A 21,151-nucleotide genomic window follows, 5' to 3' on the forward strand; every position below is an offset into this window, starting at 1 on the left:
TCGGTCAGGGATGATGCAAGTCAGATTGAAGACATACAGCAGTTCCAGTCTGTTTTCCACAAGAGCTTACTCTGAACAAAGGTCTGTTTACAGCAATCTTCAACCGCTTGTGGAAAAGCCACCCCCAATGCTTCAAATATCATTCTTCACTATGTGTTAAGGTCTGTGGCACACTATGGGTCCATCTCTGAAGAACTGCTGCAGCAGAGTGGACACAAAAGCAGCCTGTCTCCAATATTAAAATAACGATGAGTGGAAGAGAAGCTTTTGCACACTTCAACATTTTATACTGCTCAGGCACTGAGGATCAATTATCCTCAGCACAGGAATTTTCAGCTCTAGGTTTTTGCTAGAGCCGCTGTCCATTCCTCCCACGTATGAAAACTGGGCTACATTTTCTCCTGTCACTTTGTTATGATTTGAATTTATTTACACACAAAACAAAAGACAGGAGAAAGTTCTCTTATGTTGACCCAACAAGGGGCACCCTCATCTTTTAGTAAGAATGCCTTAGGCAAGACAGCTGCATTTACTTGAGGAGCACATATAAAATTCAGTGTGCCGGTATCAAACAGAAATAATGATATCGGACCATATAATGCCAACATGTTCTGGTGGGCCCCTGACTATGAGGTACCAAAAAAAAAAACCAAACCCAAAGAACAAAAAACCCCCAAACTTTTCACCACTTTAGTTCTGTTTAGAATGCTACACAATTAACAAATTACATATTTCTGGGATAGCGTCGCTTTTACTCCTACGTCTCAAAGAAATTCTGAGCTAATTAATTAGAGCAAGAAATTACATTGAGCGGGATAAGGTTTTAAATGAAAGAAATGACTTAGAAACACCAATCAAAGATAATTTGATTATGATTAGCTGTGCTGAAGTCTAAGTCATTAAAATTGATGAAGAATGTTTTTACACTGGTCTAGTCTATGTAATCCATTACCTACGCTATGCTCTGTAGTTCAAGTCTAACGAATTGTATCTGATAATTCAATATTGAAGACTATAATACTTTCAATGCACCACTTCCTTTCCTACACTGACGTGTTTCCAATAATAATAAAAAAAATCAGTAGCAAGTAGGTTTGCAAAATTCTTCTCTGGGAGAACTTTAGCTTACATGAAATATCATTCAGCTTTTACCTGCTCACCTTCTACACAGTCCTGTTTAAATATGGCTGCTGCTGCTTTCTTCTGAACAGTCATTATCCCACAAAAGTAACCACCATGGTTTGGTACGAAATCATTCCCTGTGCTTTCTCACAACTGAGGCCTGCCCAAAGGTACAACATTTCTTCCCGCGCTCTCAGCTGAAGTGGCGAGCAAGACGAGCAGACCTATAGTCAACACGCAGCTGAACGAAGGAGTGAAGGATGTTCTTGTCCAGATTAGCGAGTTGCTCTCCTGAGCAAACTTGCTTTAAATTATCCGGGGCTACAACCAGAAGATTGCAAAGTGCATGCAAGGTATCAAAGAGTTGTAACACCAGTGCAATCTGTGGTTAAGAGAAAAGAAAAAAACAAATATTAAGTTAGAGTTGCTTGAAGTCTTGTCACACCAATGTTCATCTAGATCTTCAGAACACTTCCTCCCCGCTCTTCAGGACATAATAAAGGACTGTTGGTATAGTAAGGGAACACAGAATATCAGAACGGTGATGTTCAAACAGAAACAAACTATTTATGCAAAGAAAAAAAGTCTGATTAAAAACAGAGTCCTGCCATTAATTTTGACAAGTCTGTACATCCCCAACCTACACCCACCTACCTTAAAGTCTTTGGCACACTTCCTGTATTCAGCGACGTCACAAATCGCCAACATGCCTCCCATGCAACTGTAGGAGTATTGCTGTAGGTGTTCATAGATCAGCCGATGAAAACGAACTCCAAGCTCCATCAAAACTGTGTCCACATTCTTACCATCCATAGAATTTCTGATCTTTTCCACCTGCTTTCTAACATAGCCACAGACCTTAACACAAGCCTAAAGACAGAAAAAAGAATTAGGTAACGCTTTCCAGAAATCTATTCTCAAAGTGGTTTCCACATCATAAGCTAAACATCAGTCACTAAGTCTTTAAACTTCCCACAACACATCACTGAAATTAGTCATTTTCCAATTTATAATTTCCCAACAGTTTATTTGCCACAAAGATACAAAAATGCGAGTAGAAAGTTGAATGCAAAAGGATATTCTGTTACATCAGAATAGAACAGTTTAATTTGGTCTTTGAATTCAAACAGCAATCAGCCAGGGGGTGGAGGAGAGGGGGAAGCGAGTAAAAGCCTCATCAGCTGCAAGTATAAACCCAGAGTAAGAGCCCTGCAGGCACCTTCACCCTTCCCACATAGTTCCAGACTCTGTGTCCTGCTGCTCCACTTCTCCCGTCCCCAGCTGGCTGCAGGCACTCAGGCAATGCTCTCGCTTCTACTACTCCATGGAGCTGGGACTTACTTACATTCGTATATTGAATCAAAACATTGTTTTCATCTTCTGGTTTAAAATCTGTCTTCTTCTGCTCTGCAGCCAAGATGTGCTTCATCTGTCCAATCATACAATTCAGCGTCCTTTAAAGTTACAAATACAGATTGGATTTTGAAGGGAACATTTTCATTTCCTTGATTTTCATATTTACATATAATAATATGATTCTATACAAGCAGCATAAAGCAATGAGGAAAACCCCTACTGCTAACATTTGAGTAATCTACAGGAGACACACTAAAAGTAAACTTTTATTGCAAGAAGCAAGCAGTTAGAAATAAGGAGAATTAGCCAAAAAAATCCCAGCAACCCTAAAAACTCTTTCCTCTCAGTTCAGTGCCTTGGAGCACAGCACATGGGCCAGCTGGTTTTAAGGAGGACACATAAATTGTAAGGAATCCATTCAAATCCAGCTCTTCAGAGAAACAGGGTAGCATTCTTCAGTGCAGGGGGAAATCAGAAAGGCAAAGGAGGCATTCCAAAGAGTTTAGCAGTGTTAGATCCCAATGCACACTACTCAGAAGCAAGCATCAGAAACCAGTTGGAAAAAAACAAAAAAACAACAACAACAACAACAAAAATCACAGAATTGTTTTGATTGGAAGAAACTTTTCAGATCATCAAATCCATCTGTTCCCCCAGCACTGCCAGGTCACCAACTGACCCCTGTCCCTCAGCACCACCTCCACACAGCTGGGAAACCCATCCAGGGATGGGGACTCCACCACCACCCTGGGCAACCTGTGCCACAACCTTTTCTGTAAAGAAATTTTTCCTAATATCCAGCCTAAACCTCCCCTGGCTCAACTTAAGTCCATTTGCCCTTGTCCTATTGCTTGTTTGTTGTGAGAAGAAACTGCTTGTCCTGTATGTGCCGCGTGATGGCACTCAAGATGATCTGTTCCATAACCTTCCCTGGCACCCAGCCAGGTCAGACTGACATGCCTGTAGTTCCCTGGATCCTCCTTCTGACCCTTATTGCAGATGGGTGTCACATTGGCTAACCTTCAGCTGACTGAGACCTCCCCGGTTAGCCACGACTGCTGGTAAATGATGGAAAGTGGCTTGGTGAGCACTTCCGCCAGCTCCCTCAGTACCCCTGGATGGATTCCACCTGGCCCCATAGACTTGCACACATCTAAGCAGTGCACTAGGTCACTGGCCATTTCCTCGGGGATTACAGGGTCTTTATTCCCTTCCTCATCTGTCTTCCAGCTCAAGAAGCTGGACACTCAGAGAACAATGGGTCTTACTATTAAAGACTGGGGCAAAGAAGGGGTTCAGTACCTCATCCTTTTCCTCATCCTGGGTCACTGTATTTCCCCCCATATCCAGCAAAGGATGGAGATTCTCTTTAGCCCTCTTTTGCTGTTAATGTATTCACAGAAATGTTTTTTTATTGTCTTTTATGGCAGAGGACAGATTAAGTTCCAGCTGGGCTTTGGCCTTTCTAATTTTCTCCCTGCACAGCCTTGCAAAATCTTTCTAGTCTTCTGACTGCCTCACAGGATTCATCTTTTCAGAACTTTATCTAAGGTCAAGGTCCTGGTTTACTTTAAGTCCAAACTAAAGGTCAGACAGCAAAGCAGCTGAGAGAGGCTGCACATCTCTCAGTGCCTACTTTTGCCAGAGACTTCTCTCTGTCCCTCTTTTTGTTTTCTTCCCCCCGCCCTCTTCTTCTGCCCCATTACAGGCCTTGAAAGATTCAAGTCTGGGTGAAGGGAAGAAGAATGTATGTATTTAAAGAGCAAATAAACTTTTTTTTTCCTATGGATAAAGCTCAGATTTGAATTACAGGTTTACTTCATTCATCGATCTACATACCAATACAAATTTAAAGAAATTATCTCTTGCATTCTCCTCTATTTCCATTTTCAATAAATATTCCCAGAAGGCTGGTTACACAGAATAGAAACTGAAAGAAAACCAGCTGAATTAACTTTGGCTAATAAATCACTTTTACAGAGGTAGACAATTACTACGAGTGCCATTCAAGAAGCTTTTTCAGACCGGATAATGCTGAAACCATCAACATTTGGAAATTTGCTTTTATTTTTTAAACTCGATTATTCCTTTAAGCAAGACAATCAATTCTCAACAGCATCAGTGGCACAAGGCAGCATGTAAGCAGGCACACAAACTCATTTTACGTGTAACATTCATCTCAAAACTAATCTCTCTTTTATTTGCATCAAAACACAAATGGTTTTTTTGGACCCTCATCCACAAGCCCTTTGACGTACCATTTTCCAACAGGGACTTGTTCTCTTAAGTCTCACTGTTACTTTCATGAGATTATTTATTTTACACTAACAGTTACAAACTATTCTAATGCTGACGACCAACCTGAGTCTGTCTAGATCTAAGCTTATGGCCTCAGTGGTTCAGGTATTTCAAACGTTGTGTTGAAACTGATACGGTCACTTCCAGCAGGAGCAGCTAAAAATCACAACTGCCACTTACACATCCCCAACCTCCACCGTTCTTTTTGCACCTACAGAAAACGTAGGTGCAAATAACGTAACAGATCTCTTCCTCATCTCTCTGCAGAAAATACCCAGCAGGACACAAGCACAATGCCTGTTCTTCCTGTACCACGCTGCTCCCCTCCCTCTCCAGTACGGTGTCATCCTTATCAATAATCATTTCCAGAGTAGCCCTCGTTACCCATAGGAAGGTTTCTTGCCATTACTGCAGAGCGAAAACAGGCACAGCAGAAAGCTCTGCTGACAGGTTCTAGGTTGACTAATGCCACCTTGAAATATGGGAACACCACATGCTTGCTGGACCTAAGCACAGCATCACACAACAGCTCCACTTCCTAATATTAATCACGTCAATTTGTTATTGCAAACAGCTATGATTTTAAATTATAAATTTTTACAGCTATCATCTCATTTTTATTTGGAGAAATAGAGAAAAAAAAAAAAGATTAAGAGAGTCAGTCACAACCTCAAAGCAAGTCAATGTCAGAATCAAAATTATTCCAGGTCTACAGACTTCTGTGACTGGGTCTAATCCATAGCACTGCACAGATTCAAGCATATCATCTAACCTATTTTTGTCAAACTTTGCTCCTAATGGAAATCCTGCAAGTCTTTAACCTATTTCAATCATCATTCCTCGCTCCTTTAAAGTAGAAAAAAAAGTAGTTTGAGGCAACAAGGTAAAACTAAATTATTGCACTCAACATAACCAAAATCCTTTCTCATCCTTCCAGAAGTATTTCTGGGTCAAAGCGTGCCATGGAAAATATCACCCTCTCAACAAACAAAATCCAAATTTCCTAAGTGTTATAATGCATACTTAACAAAAAAATATCAATTCTATGTTCAGAAATAATTAATCTCTAAAACGAAAGCTAATATACATCACAAAGGACTTTTACAAGAATTAATGGACAACAGAAAGTTTAAATCTCTACTTACCTATCGATGCCCATATCCAACTTCACTTCCATTTGTTCTATAATATCCTTCTTCTTCTGAAGGCATTCAGATAATTTAGGAGAAGAACTGCAAATAAAGAGGGTTGGGTGCGTGACAATGTTAAAATATCAAAACAACGTTGTCTGCTGGGTCTGCTACTTACAGCAGGATTTTATGAAGATTTCCCATCCCATCAGAAAGGGCCAGTTTAGATGGAGTTAGATGGCTGCAGAACAACCAGTCGATAGACCAAACAGCCCTCTGGCTCTGAACAGGGTTTTCTGGGTGCTGCTCGGCAGTGTTGTGCCACGCTTCAGGCAGCGTTGGGCCTGCTGAGCCGCTGCTGCCAGCCCCAGCCGGTCCAACTCCAGCTTTTCACACACACTAACTCACAGCTCTGCCTCAAGCGTATCCAACCCGTGGCTCCCAACACACACAGCTTTCATGTGTGGCAACGAGGCACGGCCAGCTGCTCCCTCCGCGGAGCTGTGAGGTTCCCCCGGGGGTCTCAGCAGCCCTGATATCACCAACTCACACTGAGACACAGCCACAGCCCCCCTCTAGTGCTGATCTCTAACACAGCAGTGAGGTCTCCAAGGAGCAACGTGCCTCTCCTTCCTATCAATACTCTTGGAGCTCCCTCTCTCCCATTAGTTCTCCAAGGAACCAAGTTGTTTAACTTCCCTTCTCCTGCATCCCAGTACAATGGGATTTTGTCAGTACAATATTTTGTCTTCCCATAACATCAAGTTGATCTACCCCAAGAATAAATTCCTCTTAGAGATGAGAAATGGAAAACATTTGCTCTCTTCACCAAAAATGAACATTCAGGAAAGGAATACTAATCAAAATAAAGGTACCTGATCAACGGCATCAGATGATCATTGAACTGCTTGTCAAATAAATGGAAAATAGTATTGGCCTGGTGAACAACATCCAAGAAATAAAGGTTTGCATTCTTCGAATCAGAAGAGGGAATGCCTAAAGCAAAGGATGTTTCGTTAGGACTGTAACAAAACGTAGTTCAAATAATTAGCATGGTGATTTTTTAAACATGCAGAATTTTTCCATGAATGCTTAAATCACAGGCTTAGCCTTTCAAAAAATTACCATGGTGCCATATGCAGAAAACTTCTCATAGCTACAATCCGTAACAATCATAAGCACAGAAATATCTTGCTTTTAAAATTTCTAAAAGTAAAATGGAACAGCCAAGTTAAATACTTCCACAGAACATGAGGCTTTTGCTTTCATGCAGGAAAGAGGTTTTTACTGTCAAGATCTTGCCGTTTTCTTATTTACTGTCCCTCTTTAAAATGCACAGGTACACAAAGAAGCATGGAATTCTTATAAAACGTAAGAAACAGAACTTCAATATAAAAATACAGCACAGAGAACAACTAAAAGACATAGGGAACATTGATATCCCAATTTCTGAGATATAAATGTTTCTGAAGACAGGAGCATGTTTCCATCTGTGCATCAACCCCCCAGATGGAAGTTACACTTCAGAAGACATTAAACGCTGACTCCCAAATACACAAAACGAATTTCATTTAAGCGAGACATTTTGAACAAGGCCAATCAATGAGGCACAGCAAGGACCCGCAAAGATCATCTGCACAAAAAGGCCAAAGAGACAAAACGCTCAGAAAATATTAGACTCACCAGCAAGGCCTGTTTCTAATGCATAATCGATGTGTTCGGTACATAAGAACTCTACAAGCATTGAAAAAATTCTGAAAGCGTTCTTCGGTAAGTCAGATGGATCCGAGAGCTTTGAAGGAAAAAAAAAAAAAATTATCCTAAAGGTCAGTTCTACACACATTTGAAAATTTATCTGGTATCGCATAGGGCATAAGCTTAAAATGTAACAAGTATTCCAGAAAAATTGGAATTTTAGTCTAAATGAAAAATATCCATACAGAGAACTATTCTGGAACAGCCTCTAGTGTCAATAAACCCTTTGGCATTAGTAAGTAAAATGAAGTTAGCACGCCACAGGGTGCTACAAAAAGCAGAAGTATAAATAGTTTAACAACAATAATACTACAGGAAGATATTAATTAACAGTCCTCAAAGCACAACTGTCCAAATGTAATCTCAGGAATCACCTACACTGTGTACCACTGGCACTGGGAAAAGGCCCACGGAAGAGATGACTCTCTCCATACTCAGCCTCTTTTCTCTCTTACTAAGCTTCTGCCACTGGCCACAGCGTTAGAGACGGGCCACTGGGTTAGCTGGACCTTCAGTCTCAGCCAGTGCTCCCTCCTCTAAAACAGCACAGACTGAACCTCCACTACATTTACTGCAGTTCAGCTGGAGTCAACGGAGCGTGAAAACCTTTATTAAGTGAAGTAATGCCCCCGTACACACAGAGCATCTGCACCTTCACGAGCTGTGAGCAATACGGGATTTTGGGCAGCAACCAGTCGGTAAATCTCTTTTCTAAAGAAAAATGTGGCAGGACTTTTGCACTTAAGAAATACAGCCTTGGTTTTTAAGGAATTGTGTGAACACTTCACAAATCAAGGAGTGAAAAAGATTACTACTGCAATTCAAGGTAATTCATGTAACAACACTGCCAAAGATTTCTGCTGTACTCCCCAAAACCACTAAACAAAACCCCCAACTACAAAACACCATCACAGAGATTTCCAAACACCAAATTTTGCCATATATAGTTACTTCTGGAATTACCAACTTTTTTCTTCCTGTAGCAGTCCCAGTTGGGACAGACAGTGTATCTGCACACATCTGTCGTGTGATAGAAATACTACAACTAGTTAGGGGCACAGTTAACTTGTGTTTTGCACAGTGAGTTGCCCTGACCACAAACAGCATGTATGGTAACAAAGAAGTGGTATGCCTGTAATTCTAAAAACCTCTTTATATGCTAAGATCCATTTAGCATCAGTTTCCACCCCAGTAGAGATGTTTTCAAACAAAATATGAAAAAATTCTGATCCCCACAGGAAAAAAAAAAAGTTACACACAATTGGGAAAGGTTAAATTTATAGAATGAATTTTAAAACTGTTTCTAGCAACTACCACACTGAGAAAAATAATGATCTACCTGCTTGTCTTGCAGTCCCTGACTGTCACATCCAGGAAGGTGGGCAGGTAACAGTGCTCTATCTTATTTTGTTCTGTCTTTGGCCCCTCTAAGTATATATCAAATATTAAAGCTTCTTAAACCATAAAGTTTTTCTCCACTACGCTAATTTAGAACATTAGAATAATTAACATAGAAATCAAATTAAAAATCCCTGTAATTTAAGTTTACTATTAAATTTCAAGGGTTTTCATTTACACTAAAGTATCAGACAAACAGTCATTGTCAGGCAGGAAAAACAGCCACTTAATCAGAAGGAGAACACTTTTTTTTGTTAGACTAAAACATTTAAAGAATAGCAGAGGGGTGTCAGGGTAAACCATGTTAAAGGTTATTCCTCTCAGAATATCTCAAGTCTTGGGTCTAATTTACTTAATTTATTTAATTTTATTTAGTAAGGAAATAATGTAGACAATGGGTTTAACTCTCAGTACTGCTTCCAAAAATAGACAGTAGTAAACCCCACAAAATACAACTAGATCCACATTTAAAAAGCAATCCCTTAGCCTCCGCCATGAGCCTGACTCAGTGAAGAAAACAATTAATTCATCTGTTTAATAACGTCCTCCTTTTCTTCCTACCACACTTCAACTGATAATTGAACCTCGAGATTTGACGTCACGTACAAAATTGTATCACTAACGGAGATCAAACTTACCCGGTGACATCTCTCAAAAGCTTGTTTAGTTTCTTGCAGAAGGTTAACCACCACTTCTTGAGACAGAAACGTTTCTCCATGCGTGTCAATACTTGGCCCCAGCGGTAAGTTGGTACGTTGCCTTATTCTCTCTTTGAGGTCTTGAATGCTAGAACAAAAATACACCAGAAGATGATGTCACTGGATGGAAACTCTGAAGCTCAAATTTAACAATGACTTAGGATGTTTTAGCTGTTAACTTAAACACAACCCAAGACACAGTTTAGGATATACAAGCATTAAGACAGTCTTGCAAGCTTAAAAAAAATTGCCAGTAAATGCAAAACTACCACCTCTGATCCCACGGTCAACTGTGTTCTACCATGGCTCGTTCCCAGCATGGGACAGCTATTCCCCATTGCGGAATAAGAGTAATTCCGATTGAATCCTGTGGCACTTATGCTCTGCAGACAAAGTGTAGCCTCCATCCATTCTGTCACACTGTGCTGTCGAATCACTAGCGAGAGCTATTTCATCCACGCCCACAGATCCTCTCATCCTCATCCACTATTCTCAGCAGTCCTTGTTTAGTCAAGCATGCTCCACCACATTTCCATGCACAACACAACCCATAAAGTCAGTCATTACAATCAATTTAATTTTCCCCAAGAAAATTAAATTTTCATCTTTGTTATTTTTAAATCATTTAATGACTTTGCTGCTGCTGTTCTCTCTATATCACTCCTCATTCCTGACACACTGAACCCAGTAGCTCTTTGACAGTCTGATCACCTCTGTGTCACACAAGTTTTAATTCTTCCTTTCCCACTTCTCACTACTCCTTTTTTAGAGTTTCTCTACCCTGAGGATAATGAAGTCTTGTTTTACCTTTCTCTAAGTCCATTGCATCTTCTGGGCTCATTAAGAGCTTTCTCACTGACATTGCTATGGTCTTTTCCCCTTCCTAGGTCTTGGGAGGGGACCACAAGACCTGGGCAGGTGAAAAAAAATGTATGCTTTTAGATACACACATAGACATGCTTTAGGTACCTTATTTTTGCTTCAGTCCTTTTGTGGATCTGGATCCTAAGTTGAAACATAGGTTTAACTGGTATTTTTCATTTCCCATGAGCGTATAAATATCATGCATCACCTTTCACATGTACCGAGAGCAACACGCTTTTTAGCAGGAGTTAACATAAAGTGACAGCAAACTATAAAAGCTGTAGGTCGTTTTAGGGGTCTGCTCTTTTGCAGATCATCGCTGCACATCTGACACGGCAAATACCGTGATCCTCCCCTTACCACCTCCCTTCCATTTTAAAAGTACAAAACTCGACAGAAGGAACTTACCCTCCGGTGCCAATGGACCTCTTCTGGTGGTTTTTGGAATCGTAATAGCGTTGCAGAATCATGGCACTCCTACTTTTCAAATAACCAATTTCCACCTCTATGTAATTCTCCAAGTAGGAAATGAAAATGGATTTGATAAGCTTAGACAAGAAAGTCTGCTTATCAGTACCCAAGTTAAACTCCATCAATTTGCTCGACAGATTAGTAGTTCTTTATGCAAAAGAAACAAAGAAGGGGAGAGGAGGAAAAGGTTGAATTTGTATGAATTACAGCATTACATGTTGGTAAAGTACACAGCACAACGGAATCCTGACTGCGATTAAGACTTCTAGCGGCTTTAAATGCAAGTAAAGAATTTCACATAATTTGTGCTTAATTACATACAGCACACTGCAATCAAATAAATTGCCAGTGAGATGCAGAGGACTGGCTTGTTTGCATTTTTAGCTTCTTTTCCTACATCTTGATAATAAATCAGCATGTTACAAGAGAATTTCTTCAACAATTATTTCACCATCAATAAATACCTTGTGTATAGATCGTAGAGGTTCTTAAGATACTGCTCTGCATCGGATTTCCTGTGTTCTTCTAGCTGGTCCTTCACATAACTCTGTAAAATTTGGGTACATCTGTTAGAAGATGTACTAGAACCACAGCTCCTACTCACTACTTGCTGGATTACATAGAGTTTACTGCAAAATGTGTATCTTCCCGAAGGTAATTCGTATATTCTTGGGTTTTAAATCTCTAACTTACAGATCCTGCATTATCTACAGATAGAGACAAACGCATCTTTTAAAAAAAAAATTCATTAAATGTACAAAGCAGTAGTGTGTGAGGCAAAGACAAAAGACAGATTGCTTTGAAAATATGCTTGACCAGCAAACAAAAAAATCCCCTAAGAATCCAAAGCACTAGAGGCCTAGGGGCATTTCTGCAGTTGACAGTAAGCAAAGGAGATGCTTACATATTTGCTTATCACAATACGTACAAAAAGCAGATACAAGCTTAGAGCCTTCTTGTCATTGAACATTGGGACAAAAATATTATCTACCATAAAATACTAAGTCAAAACTGACACACAAAGTTGGGGCTGAAACGCAAACTCAATCTGTACACCATAAAGACAATAACATCTACAGGGAAATTAGGTTTTGCCAAGAATAGTCATGCTGTTGACTTTACACATTTAAATTTTCAATCCTGCAAATACGCACATTTAATGTTTTCAACTATTCCAGACTCTCCTATAAACGTTGCATTGGCCAATATTCACAAGAAAAGTTATTTTTGCTTATTCCGTGCTAACCTCGCACATGAAACCCAACTCTCAGAATGAACAGATTGAAAATACTTATTAAATGCGGAACTGCTTTTCCTGACATATTTGTGATAGCAGGCATTCAGAAACCAAATATGCATACGACATCTTGTGAATCAGCTAATGAAGATGCTGATTCCCTTATAATTTCACGTACTGGAGTTCAGTATTTTCAGTCGCGCTGTATTCAGAGCACAAGCTGCTTTATTTGATACAGGCTTGGTTATCTGTCTCAGTTGCTACTGAGCAATCGGCTGTGATTCCACATCCTTAGGCAGGATTACAATTACTGTAAAGTCTCAGTAATTGCTATTAGTAGATACAGTATTTTTGTATGACAAGTTTTAACATGCTGTCGCTCATTGAAGAAATTTGAAATACCTGAAGTTTAACTTCGAAGATATTTTGAATGAGTTTGGCTAGCACAGTCTCTGGATTGCTAAAGACTTCTCCAACTTGCTTATTCACTCGCTGGCAGAGAATGGCTGCATCTTCGAAGACATCATTCCTCAGGAATGCACCCTAGGGTTTAAGAAGCACATTTCATAATGTATTTAACCACCCATACAACTAAATAAATCAACCCCCGAAGAGGTACATGTAGAACAATATGCGTTACCTCTTGACATTGTTTTATGTACACATCGACGCAGTGGGAATAGCCCTGTGGAAGGAGCAGAACACAATGTTAAAGCAGGTTCTTCATGCCCTCAGTATAGACCGAAATCAAGAAATACAACCCCTGTTAACAAGCCCTTGTGAAAAAATAAATTCATCAAAAGCGTAGACTCTTTCAAACCCATTTTGGTTGCAAACCTCACGTAACGTCGCTTAGCGCCACCGCACGTGGATATACACCACAGGTTTCATCAGTCTCCCTCAAGCATGAAAGTCAGCTCATGCACATACAGGAAAAGATTATCTTAGAACTGTCTCTCCTGATGCTGCCTCCAGTCCCTCACCATCTGCCTCCTTTATTCCTCTGCATCTGGTTTTGGATGGAACAACTCAGTATTTTTAAAATTATACTTATTATGTGCTATGGTGGTTCTGCCCATGCAAATATATTCACTTAAAACATGCACTTATTGTATCACGGGTGGTTTTGTTTATGTATTAAAATTAGAACCCTCAGTTTTTACCTTAAAATGAAGCAAAACTGCTGCTACTTCTCTCATTCTGGAGATTTCACCTCTCCGCTGAGCACTGGTAAACTCTTGAATTAGCTGGCACTCTAAATCGTGGTACTTACCTGGAGAGAAAAGGGGATAACAACAAAAATCCATCAGGCTGTGCAATACAAGCACTGACAGGAACTGTAAGATTGATGGTACCGCATGCTTCTTTAATCATCTTTAACAATTCAAATATAGGAATATGGATTGCACTGCACAGATAACTTACTTGCTATCTTTGATTTTACTTCAGAAAACCTGTTGACAATAAAAAAATACCATGATTAAATTCAAATCCTCATCACGAGAGAAATCACAGACATCCCAGATCATGAGGAACAGGCACTCTACTTAAAAACAAAAACACGTAACACAAAGATGACAGAAAAGTTATGCGCTTTATATCCCTAAAACCCCACAAGCATCTCATTCAAATCTAGCACTAAGGCAGCACAGCAAAATTACCCCATTAAAAGTCTGTTAAGCAGTTTAGGATGTGTATGTTAAGATGATCCTGCAACACGAGTGTGTGAACAGAAATTTGAGAATAGAGGAAACAAGCACACAATCCATCTCAAAAGCTCCAGGAATCACGAATTAAAACACCAAAAACATAGACAAGGAAAGCTTCAGAAAATTATAGCTATGAGAAGACTTTTTTTTTTAAAATAAAAGATGGTCAGATAGAATTTTACCTGTCAAAAGGCAGTTCCTGTGCAATCAAATGCAGTTTCTGAATAATATCAGCTGCCTCTTTAATCTGTTAAGAGCAAAACACAACAGAATTATTAAAAAGGGTCTGACTGTGGGCTATGCCTTTCCTCCCCCTCCACTGTCCAATTTTCATACACGTAGTTCCTATTTCTAAAGCTGGTTTAGTTGATGTACCCATGGAAGACACCACTCCCTTAAAGCTCCTGTATATACTTTTATGATTAAGGGGTTTTTTTTAACATAAAATCATATAGGCCAGAAGATGATGAAAAGTCTTTTATTCTATGTTCACATTGGGCAAACAGCTCATCGCTGCACTACACCAACACGGCTACAGAACTTGCAGACCAAAGATTCCTCAGGACTGACCAGCTCAGAATGTGGCCAGAGCCATCTCATGGAAACATGCAGCTTTCCATTTGGGAATAAAACATGTAACTATAACAGAGCCGGCTGACCTGCAACACCACACTTCACCAGCGAGAAGGATACAAGTCTTGCTGACCCACACCCAACCAGAAGAGATCTCTGTTGAACTCAGAAGGGAAAAGGCTAGCAGCCCTTTCAGATGTGTCAGGAAAAGTGCTAGGAACTTCTTTGCAACAGATGAAATTAGCTGTAGAGCTATGTCCAAAAAAGCCGTAGGCGTGGAGAGGGGAGGAAGGGGAAAAGGGGAAGAGAGCAGAGCCTAGTTGGAGTACCTCACATTCTCCCAAGGAAGAAGAAATGAAAGCTGTATCAGAAATTATAAACTGAGGCCCAAAGCAAAGATCAAGATGAAATCAGTTAATCACACATCTACAACTAAGGAACAGCTGCACAAATACAAAAGTGAACAAATAAAATTATCAGAGCATGCAAATTTCTGCTCTGCCCTGGACAGAAAAACCTGTTACCGTTTACTCCACCACGATCAACCAGCACGGGAAAAGCATCCAATCAGCACTTACTGACTGCTTCACCAGGCTGACTAAAAGCGTATGAAACACCAGTTTCAAAACATGGGCAATGCAGCTGGTTGCAACTGGAGTTCAGTGGATTTAAGCACAGTGTTGCCTGGCCCAAACCAGACACAGCCCTGGGAGGGTTTTACAGGATTTATTACGCTGTCTTGGTGACTGCATGGCACCTAGAAGGGCGATGAAAGCTCTGGCTACTACCTTTGAGCAAAACCTTCATAAGCTGACACAGCAGAGAACATGGAGAGCATGCAGTTTATCTTGTTCTTCCTGTTACTCAAGAACTGGAGTGAGAGGAAAGGAAATAATGAAACCCCATTCTCCCACCACTTAGAGCAGGTTGGGATTAAAACTTTTCAAGAACAGAACAAGACACACAGGTAAGAACACAGAGCACAGGCATCACGCTCGGCTGTTCAACAAAAATAGGGGCTCTCATCAAGTATATCCATTCTGCTTATTAAGAGCAGCTTATGTTTTGAACTGTCAGCTTACAATAGCCTCTTAAGTCAAAAGCAGCTACGCTCCTCAGACAAATCCAGTGAAACAGCAGTTATTTCTATTAGCTTACAGCAACCTCAATGCCTAACTAACAGCTGTGATCAACACCGATGTCATTAGAATAGTCTGTGTATTAGAAGTTACTCACCGATGTCACCAAAAAAGGGACAAAAAAAAAATCCAGAATGCCCCACAAATAACATTTTCTGTGTCTCCTCTTCACACAGTAGCTGTTAACTAACTTAGATTTTACTGAACTCAGGGCCTTCTCTTATGCACAGCAGAGGCCATGACAAATCAATTCTCCATGGTTCCTGCTTAAATACGGACATATTTCATTTTTAATTCAATCAGGCTTCTGTAAACTATTACATCTAAATACTGATTCTGTAAAATATAACTTAAAGGCTAGAACATACCTGGAAAAAAATTCCGAGAAATCATGGACAAATAACAGCAAGAGAATTTCAACACAAAATATTTCTATCAAGTTAAAAGGCATAATGGAATAAAGTTGTGTACAGAACTTAAACGGAGAAAAAGATGTAGAGTAACAGTAAACAGAGGACAATGCTATTGCATAAGTGAGCTGCTAGATCATTTTGATAGATCAGTTGTTTTAACTGGAGTGATTTGCTCACTTCAAGAAGCTTCGGCACAGGAGAGGGACTGGTTAGCTGGCAGTGTGAGAGGATGAAGACACACAACACATAGCATGGGCCGAGACAGCAAAGAAAAACCTCACAGAGATGGTGTGTTGGAAATAGCTCAGTGTGGCGATTACAGGAGAAAGTCATGTGGGAAACAGCAGCCTGAGCATAAGGGAAAAAAAGGAATCCAACAGATAAAGAACTGACACTACAGAGAACAACATGAATTCCCAATGAAATGATTGCATTATAATTCCTTCCTTGCCTCTCTTTTCACAGTATCCCCTGCCCTCAATGTCTCAAAGAAAAAGCCACATTTGTGAGGGATGGCATAGTACAAAAACATCGTAACATCCTCCAAAACAGTATCTAAAACCCACCACCAGTTCTGAGATCAGAAGACACTGACAAAGCCTTCAGGGTTTACATTTATTTGTTATTATCTCATTCTTTAAAACTAGTTTTAGTTCAAAGATGTGATAGCACACATCTGTGCAGGTTCTTTTACAAACACTACTTCTACTCACTATTTAAACAAGGAGGCAAAAAGTTAAAGACGGGTAACCCCCCTTGACTGAAATTAGTCTCAGCAAGATAATTTGTATCCACAAAATCTTGTTTCACAGACTTCCTTCGCAGACTGGCACAAGACTTCTGGCCTTTACTACATTTGTCTTCCTCTAGATTTAGTAAATGTCTTCTTGTTCTTCAGCACGTATAAATATCAGTTTCTTTACTGATTTCCAGGTTTACCTTATTTATCTACCTTTTTTTCAAATCCTCCAACAGAAAGCATGATGAAACTTAGAAGTGAAAGCTGCATTCTGTGAGACTCTTCAGCAGAGAACACAGACTTCTCTCTAACTTATGCTTTGTTATCTAACACATTGCCATTGAATATTTTTAAATACACATTTTATTTTCACTTAGGAAAGAAGAAAAATTTATGTGGATCTGGAAAATGCCGTCCATAGAACTGTCGTTATGTTGAAACCTTTCTGTTTTCCTTGGAATTCAGAGAAGTTTTTATGTGATCTCTTTGACTAGGGCAAACTATCAGCAGGTAATTGCCACATATCCACAGACCAGGAATCGAAAGTCACAATGCAATTGACTTCCTGGGAATACAACTACATCAAATGACGAGGTTTTCATTTCCCTGAGAGACACCTTCAGCTCAGTAGAGAGGGATGACTATCAACCTATTCTGGGTTCCTTTATGAGCTGCATTTCAAGCACTTAGTTTGTGCTGAATGTGCAAACCAAGATTTTGCTGTTCCCACATACTGTAATTTAAAAGGGTGGCAAGATTCTTCAGGGCACACCTCAAAAAATAACCCCAACTCAACAACTTCTCTCATCTTCCAAACTGCACAAGGAAACCTAGGATGTGCCATTCTGCTTAGAGCTGGACACTTTCCTTCAGTTTATTTCTACTAGCCACACCATTCAGATTATATTTGCTTCACAAACATACTCTCAAGACATAAGTAAACCAAAATACTTTAACATTTCTTTGAAGTTTTCTCACCGGGTTCCTCTAAATTCAGAGGGTGGAGACATAACCGCAGGACTATACAAAGCCGAAAGACATGCTGTGACAAAAAGGTATCCAAGGCCAGTGGACTGACCCAATGGAGTAAAGTTTCACAAAGAAGTTGTATTCAGAAACATTCTGCGTTACAGGGTGGATCTGAGGCGAGGGGTTCAAAGGAAAAAAGCAGATATTGTACGCGCTTTAAAGTTGCCCTCCCAGCGTTCCTCAAATCTCTGATAATTTCATAAAATGAAAAATGCCAACATTGCCACATTAAGCATCGCTGAATACAAATGCTTTATCAGCAATCTGCAGCCCAGTGTCGTTAATTTACATTTCAGAACAATGAAACTTTTAACAAGTCAGTCACTCAGTGGTTTGAAGTCTGACCATGGTAAGTCATGGTAGCAGCTTGTAATTAGGGCAGTACTGCTTATTGCTTTGAACTGCTTTCATCCCGCTGACAGCTCTTACCTTTTCAGAGTTTGTAAAAACATCAGACTTCAGCTCTCCATCCAGAAACTCATTAAAGTATTTCATCAGCTTCTGAGCCTCCACAGCCCGTTGCCGTGGCGTGTTTACCCCCTCCAGTTGGTCGCCAAGGTGACAGACCTTAGTTGCTACATAGCTGATGTGCTCATCTAGTTCTTGGAAATGTTGGAAGGCAACCTGGGAGAACAGAGACACAGACACAAAACTTGTGACTGCCTTTTACTGTACTTTAGGAGGCACTAGATTTACTTCAGTGAGCAGCAGGCATCAGCTGTACAAGGTGCCCTATCTCAGAACTACTCAGAACCATTAAGTGCACAAAACTACTTAAAGTTTAGTGTCTTCCTTTAAACTATTGTGAAGATACGCTGCTTTCAGAACAGCTAACGCTCATTAAGGGAACATGCAGATAAGCCCCCTTTGACAGGGGAAATCGTTTTCCATCAAACTCTTTTATACTTATCTCAAACAGTAGCACTCAGCTTCGAGAGAAGTTAATAGAGCAGGTGATGCTTTTAAAACTCGCACAGCTTAGCACCGACTATTCTCTTTAGGTTTTACCTGGTTGCTTTTCTGCAGCTCTTGTACTTTCTTGGCAAATTCCTTTGCTTCCTTCTGGCACTGCTGTTCTAGTTTCTCCACCTTCCTCTGAATCCTTTCATCCATTACCTGTAATTCTTGGATATGATTTACAAATTCTTCCAATAATCTGATTTGAAAAAAAAAAAAACACAGGAAAGTAGAGTTTAGTTTGAAATACACTTGTCTTCTGCAGAGAGCTTAAAAAACCTCAAGGAAAAGAACTTGCCTACAAGGCTGATATAATCATGTCTAACTTACAAATGCTATTTTGTTTTAAACTACGTCGCCCTAGTTGTGTAGAACTCCAAGCCTACGTAAAACCCGTGTGATCACATAAAAGGTGGACCAGGGGAGAGGGAAATACCTAAACACCACTCACTCAAGACCATGGCTCTGCCACAGGTACAAAAATCCCTGTATCCCCATTTTCCCTAAATAAATCTCATGAGAATAAAAAGAGCTTAGGCCACTACATCCCTTCAATGTAAGGGCTATAGCAGGAAAATATTTTCTACTCTACATGTTACTGTAAACTTGTGAATCAGCATCCTATTAATAGGCAATGAACACAATCACGGGTCCCATAAGGCTGTTTTAGTTACAACCACATTGCTTCCTGACTTCAGTTCTCTTCTTCCTATAACACACACCATTCTAAGGGTTCTTTTTTCCTGCCCTTTTCCAAAACTTTGATTTTTCTTTCAGACTCACATTTTACTCTTCCCAAATACTGCAGTCCTGAATGTATTCTTAATTTCCTCTATCCTTTCTCATTCCATTCTCAATGTCTCCCACATTCCTGTCTCTATTCTGTCCCATCCCAGACACCTTTCTAGCTTATATTTTCTAAACACCCCAGTCACTGATACTTGCGGAATGGATTATTCCCAGATCCTCCACAGCCATAAAACTCATGCTAATAACTGAAAACATATGAAAGATTTGAGAACTCTGCAGTCCATGTTTAATGTCAAAGCAGCAGAGGAGAGGAAATGGTAATCCCTTGCAGGGAGCTATTTCTAGACTGCTCAGGAATCTGCCTTTTCACATCTCCTCTGTTCAACGGTATCCTGTGACTGTGAAGCCCTTCCAACTCGCAGCTGGAGAAAGGCAGAAGCAGCCTCTCCTGGTTCCCCAAGCATGAGCCAGAGACTCTCAGCAACCAGAAGGGAAAAGCAGAACAGGTACTCAATATAGTTAGAGGAAAGAACGCTCAAGCAGAAGAGGTAGCTGCTGCTCAGAGTTCTCAGAATAGAAATAAAAGTCTCCAGCATTCTTTCTACAAAACAAAAGCATCAGCTAAGATCAGAAAAGTAAAAATACACACTAAAAGGGCTCTTCCTTTTTGATAGTAATTTTGGCTCCTGTCCAATACTAGAAGATCCCCCAAGAAAAATATTTACTGTTGCAGGATTCTCCCACTTGTCCTGAAAAATGAGAAAGAGCACCACAGAGGTTTCCACAAGCAAACCGGTAGAAATATAGGAGACAGGCTAAACTGAGTTGGTATCAGTACAAATCATTAACTACCCTAAAGCATATCCTAGGCACAACAGTGGAGAAAGAGCTACAGCAAGCAATGTTGTGTGTTTCCAGGCTTCTTCTTGCTGACATCCCACGTAAAGCTCTGCATAGGACACAGGCCCCAAATTGAGTGTCTCAGGTTTAGCATCTTGCTAGAACTCCAGCAGTACCCTTCCTCTTCTTGCGTGCCTCCAAAGAGCCTGCCTGCTGCAGAAGGAATATCCACTGACTGCACTAATGAAACATTTCATATTTGCTTCTGCATAACAACAGCTTGTCTCTGAAGTTAGTAATTCCTAAACTTCAAAAGTTCTAGCTCAGGTTACTACCAACAACCTCAGTCGGAATAAGATCGCGGGGATGAGAAGTCACTAAGGAACAGCTATTGCACTTGCTCATCTCCCGAGCTATAATGATGTGAAAAATGAAAACATTTAAGTTATTTATGTCTCTGGAAAGACTACAAATACTAGTCACTCTTTTCAAAACAAATAAAGATCCAGATGTTTGGAGTACAGAAGCTGAACACTGCTGTATAAAACTGCATATTTAAGTTACCAACACACCACCCAGTGCCAGCTCAGTAACCAGAGAGCTGGCTTCTTAGGGTGAGGCTTCTCAACAGAGCCAAGCCAAGTCACCACAACAGGAAGTGCTGCACTACCTC

The 21,151-nt window shown here is 40.2% G+C and overlaps 1 protein-coding gene across 1 annotated transcript in view; it reads right to left on the bottom strand.

Moving 5' to 3' along the window:
* Positions 1 to 506: 506 nt before the first annotated feature.
* The window catches only part of EXOC5 (exocyst complex component 5), a 21,734-nt gene continuing 1,089 nt past the window's right edge, over positions 507 to 21,151 (bottom strand). Inside the window, exons 2-18 of the mRNA XM_010143657.1 lie at positions 18,940 to 19,087; positions 18,361 to 18,555; positions 14,221 to 14,285; positions 13,755 to 13,783; positions 13,493 to 13,602; positions 12,970 to 13,014; positions 12,732 to 12,872; positions 11,557 to 11,639; positions 11,030 to 11,239; positions 10,727 to 10,762; positions 9,698 to 9,845; positions 7,590 to 7,698; positions 6,782 to 6,902; positions 5,922 to 6,008; positions 2,468 to 2,576; positions 1,777 to 1,992; positions 507 to 1,504 (exon numbers count right to left, since the gene is read on the bottom strand). Of these exons, the coding sequence (XP_010141959.1) occupies positions 1,316 to 1,504; positions 1,777 to 1,992; positions 2,468 to 2,576; positions 5,922 to 6,008; positions 6,782 to 6,902; positions 7,590 to 7,698; positions 9,698 to 9,845; positions 10,727 to 10,762; positions 11,030 to 11,239; positions 11,557 to 11,639; positions 12,732 to 12,872; positions 12,970 to 13,014; positions 13,493 to 13,602; positions 13,755 to 13,783; positions 14,221 to 14,285; positions 18,361 to 18,555; positions 18,940 to 19,044 (1,998 nt within the window). The 5' untranslated portion in view covers positions 19,045 to 19,087 and the 3' untranslated portion in view covers positions 507 to 1,315. The remainder of the gene's footprint in view (positions 1,505 to 1,776; positions 1,993 to 2,467; positions 2,577 to 5,921; positions 6,009 to 6,781; positions 6,903 to 7,589; positions 7,699 to 9,697; positions 9,846 to 10,726; positions 10,763 to 11,029; positions 11,240 to 11,556; positions 11,640 to 12,731; positions 12,873 to 12,969; positions 13,015 to 13,492; positions 13,603 to 13,754; positions 13,784 to 14,220; positions 14,286 to 18,360; positions 18,556 to 18,939; positions 19,088 to 21,151) is intronic.

This window comes from Buceros rhinoceros, unplaced genomic scaffold, assembly GCF_000710305.1.
Source record: "Buceros rhinoceros silvestris isolate BGI_N320 unplaced genomic scaffold, ASM71030v1 scaffold11309, whole genome shotgun sequence".
Classification (NCBI taxonomy): domain Eukaryota; kingdom Metazoa; phylum Chordata; class Aves; order Bucerotiformes; family Bucerotidae; genus Buceros; species Buceros rhinoceros.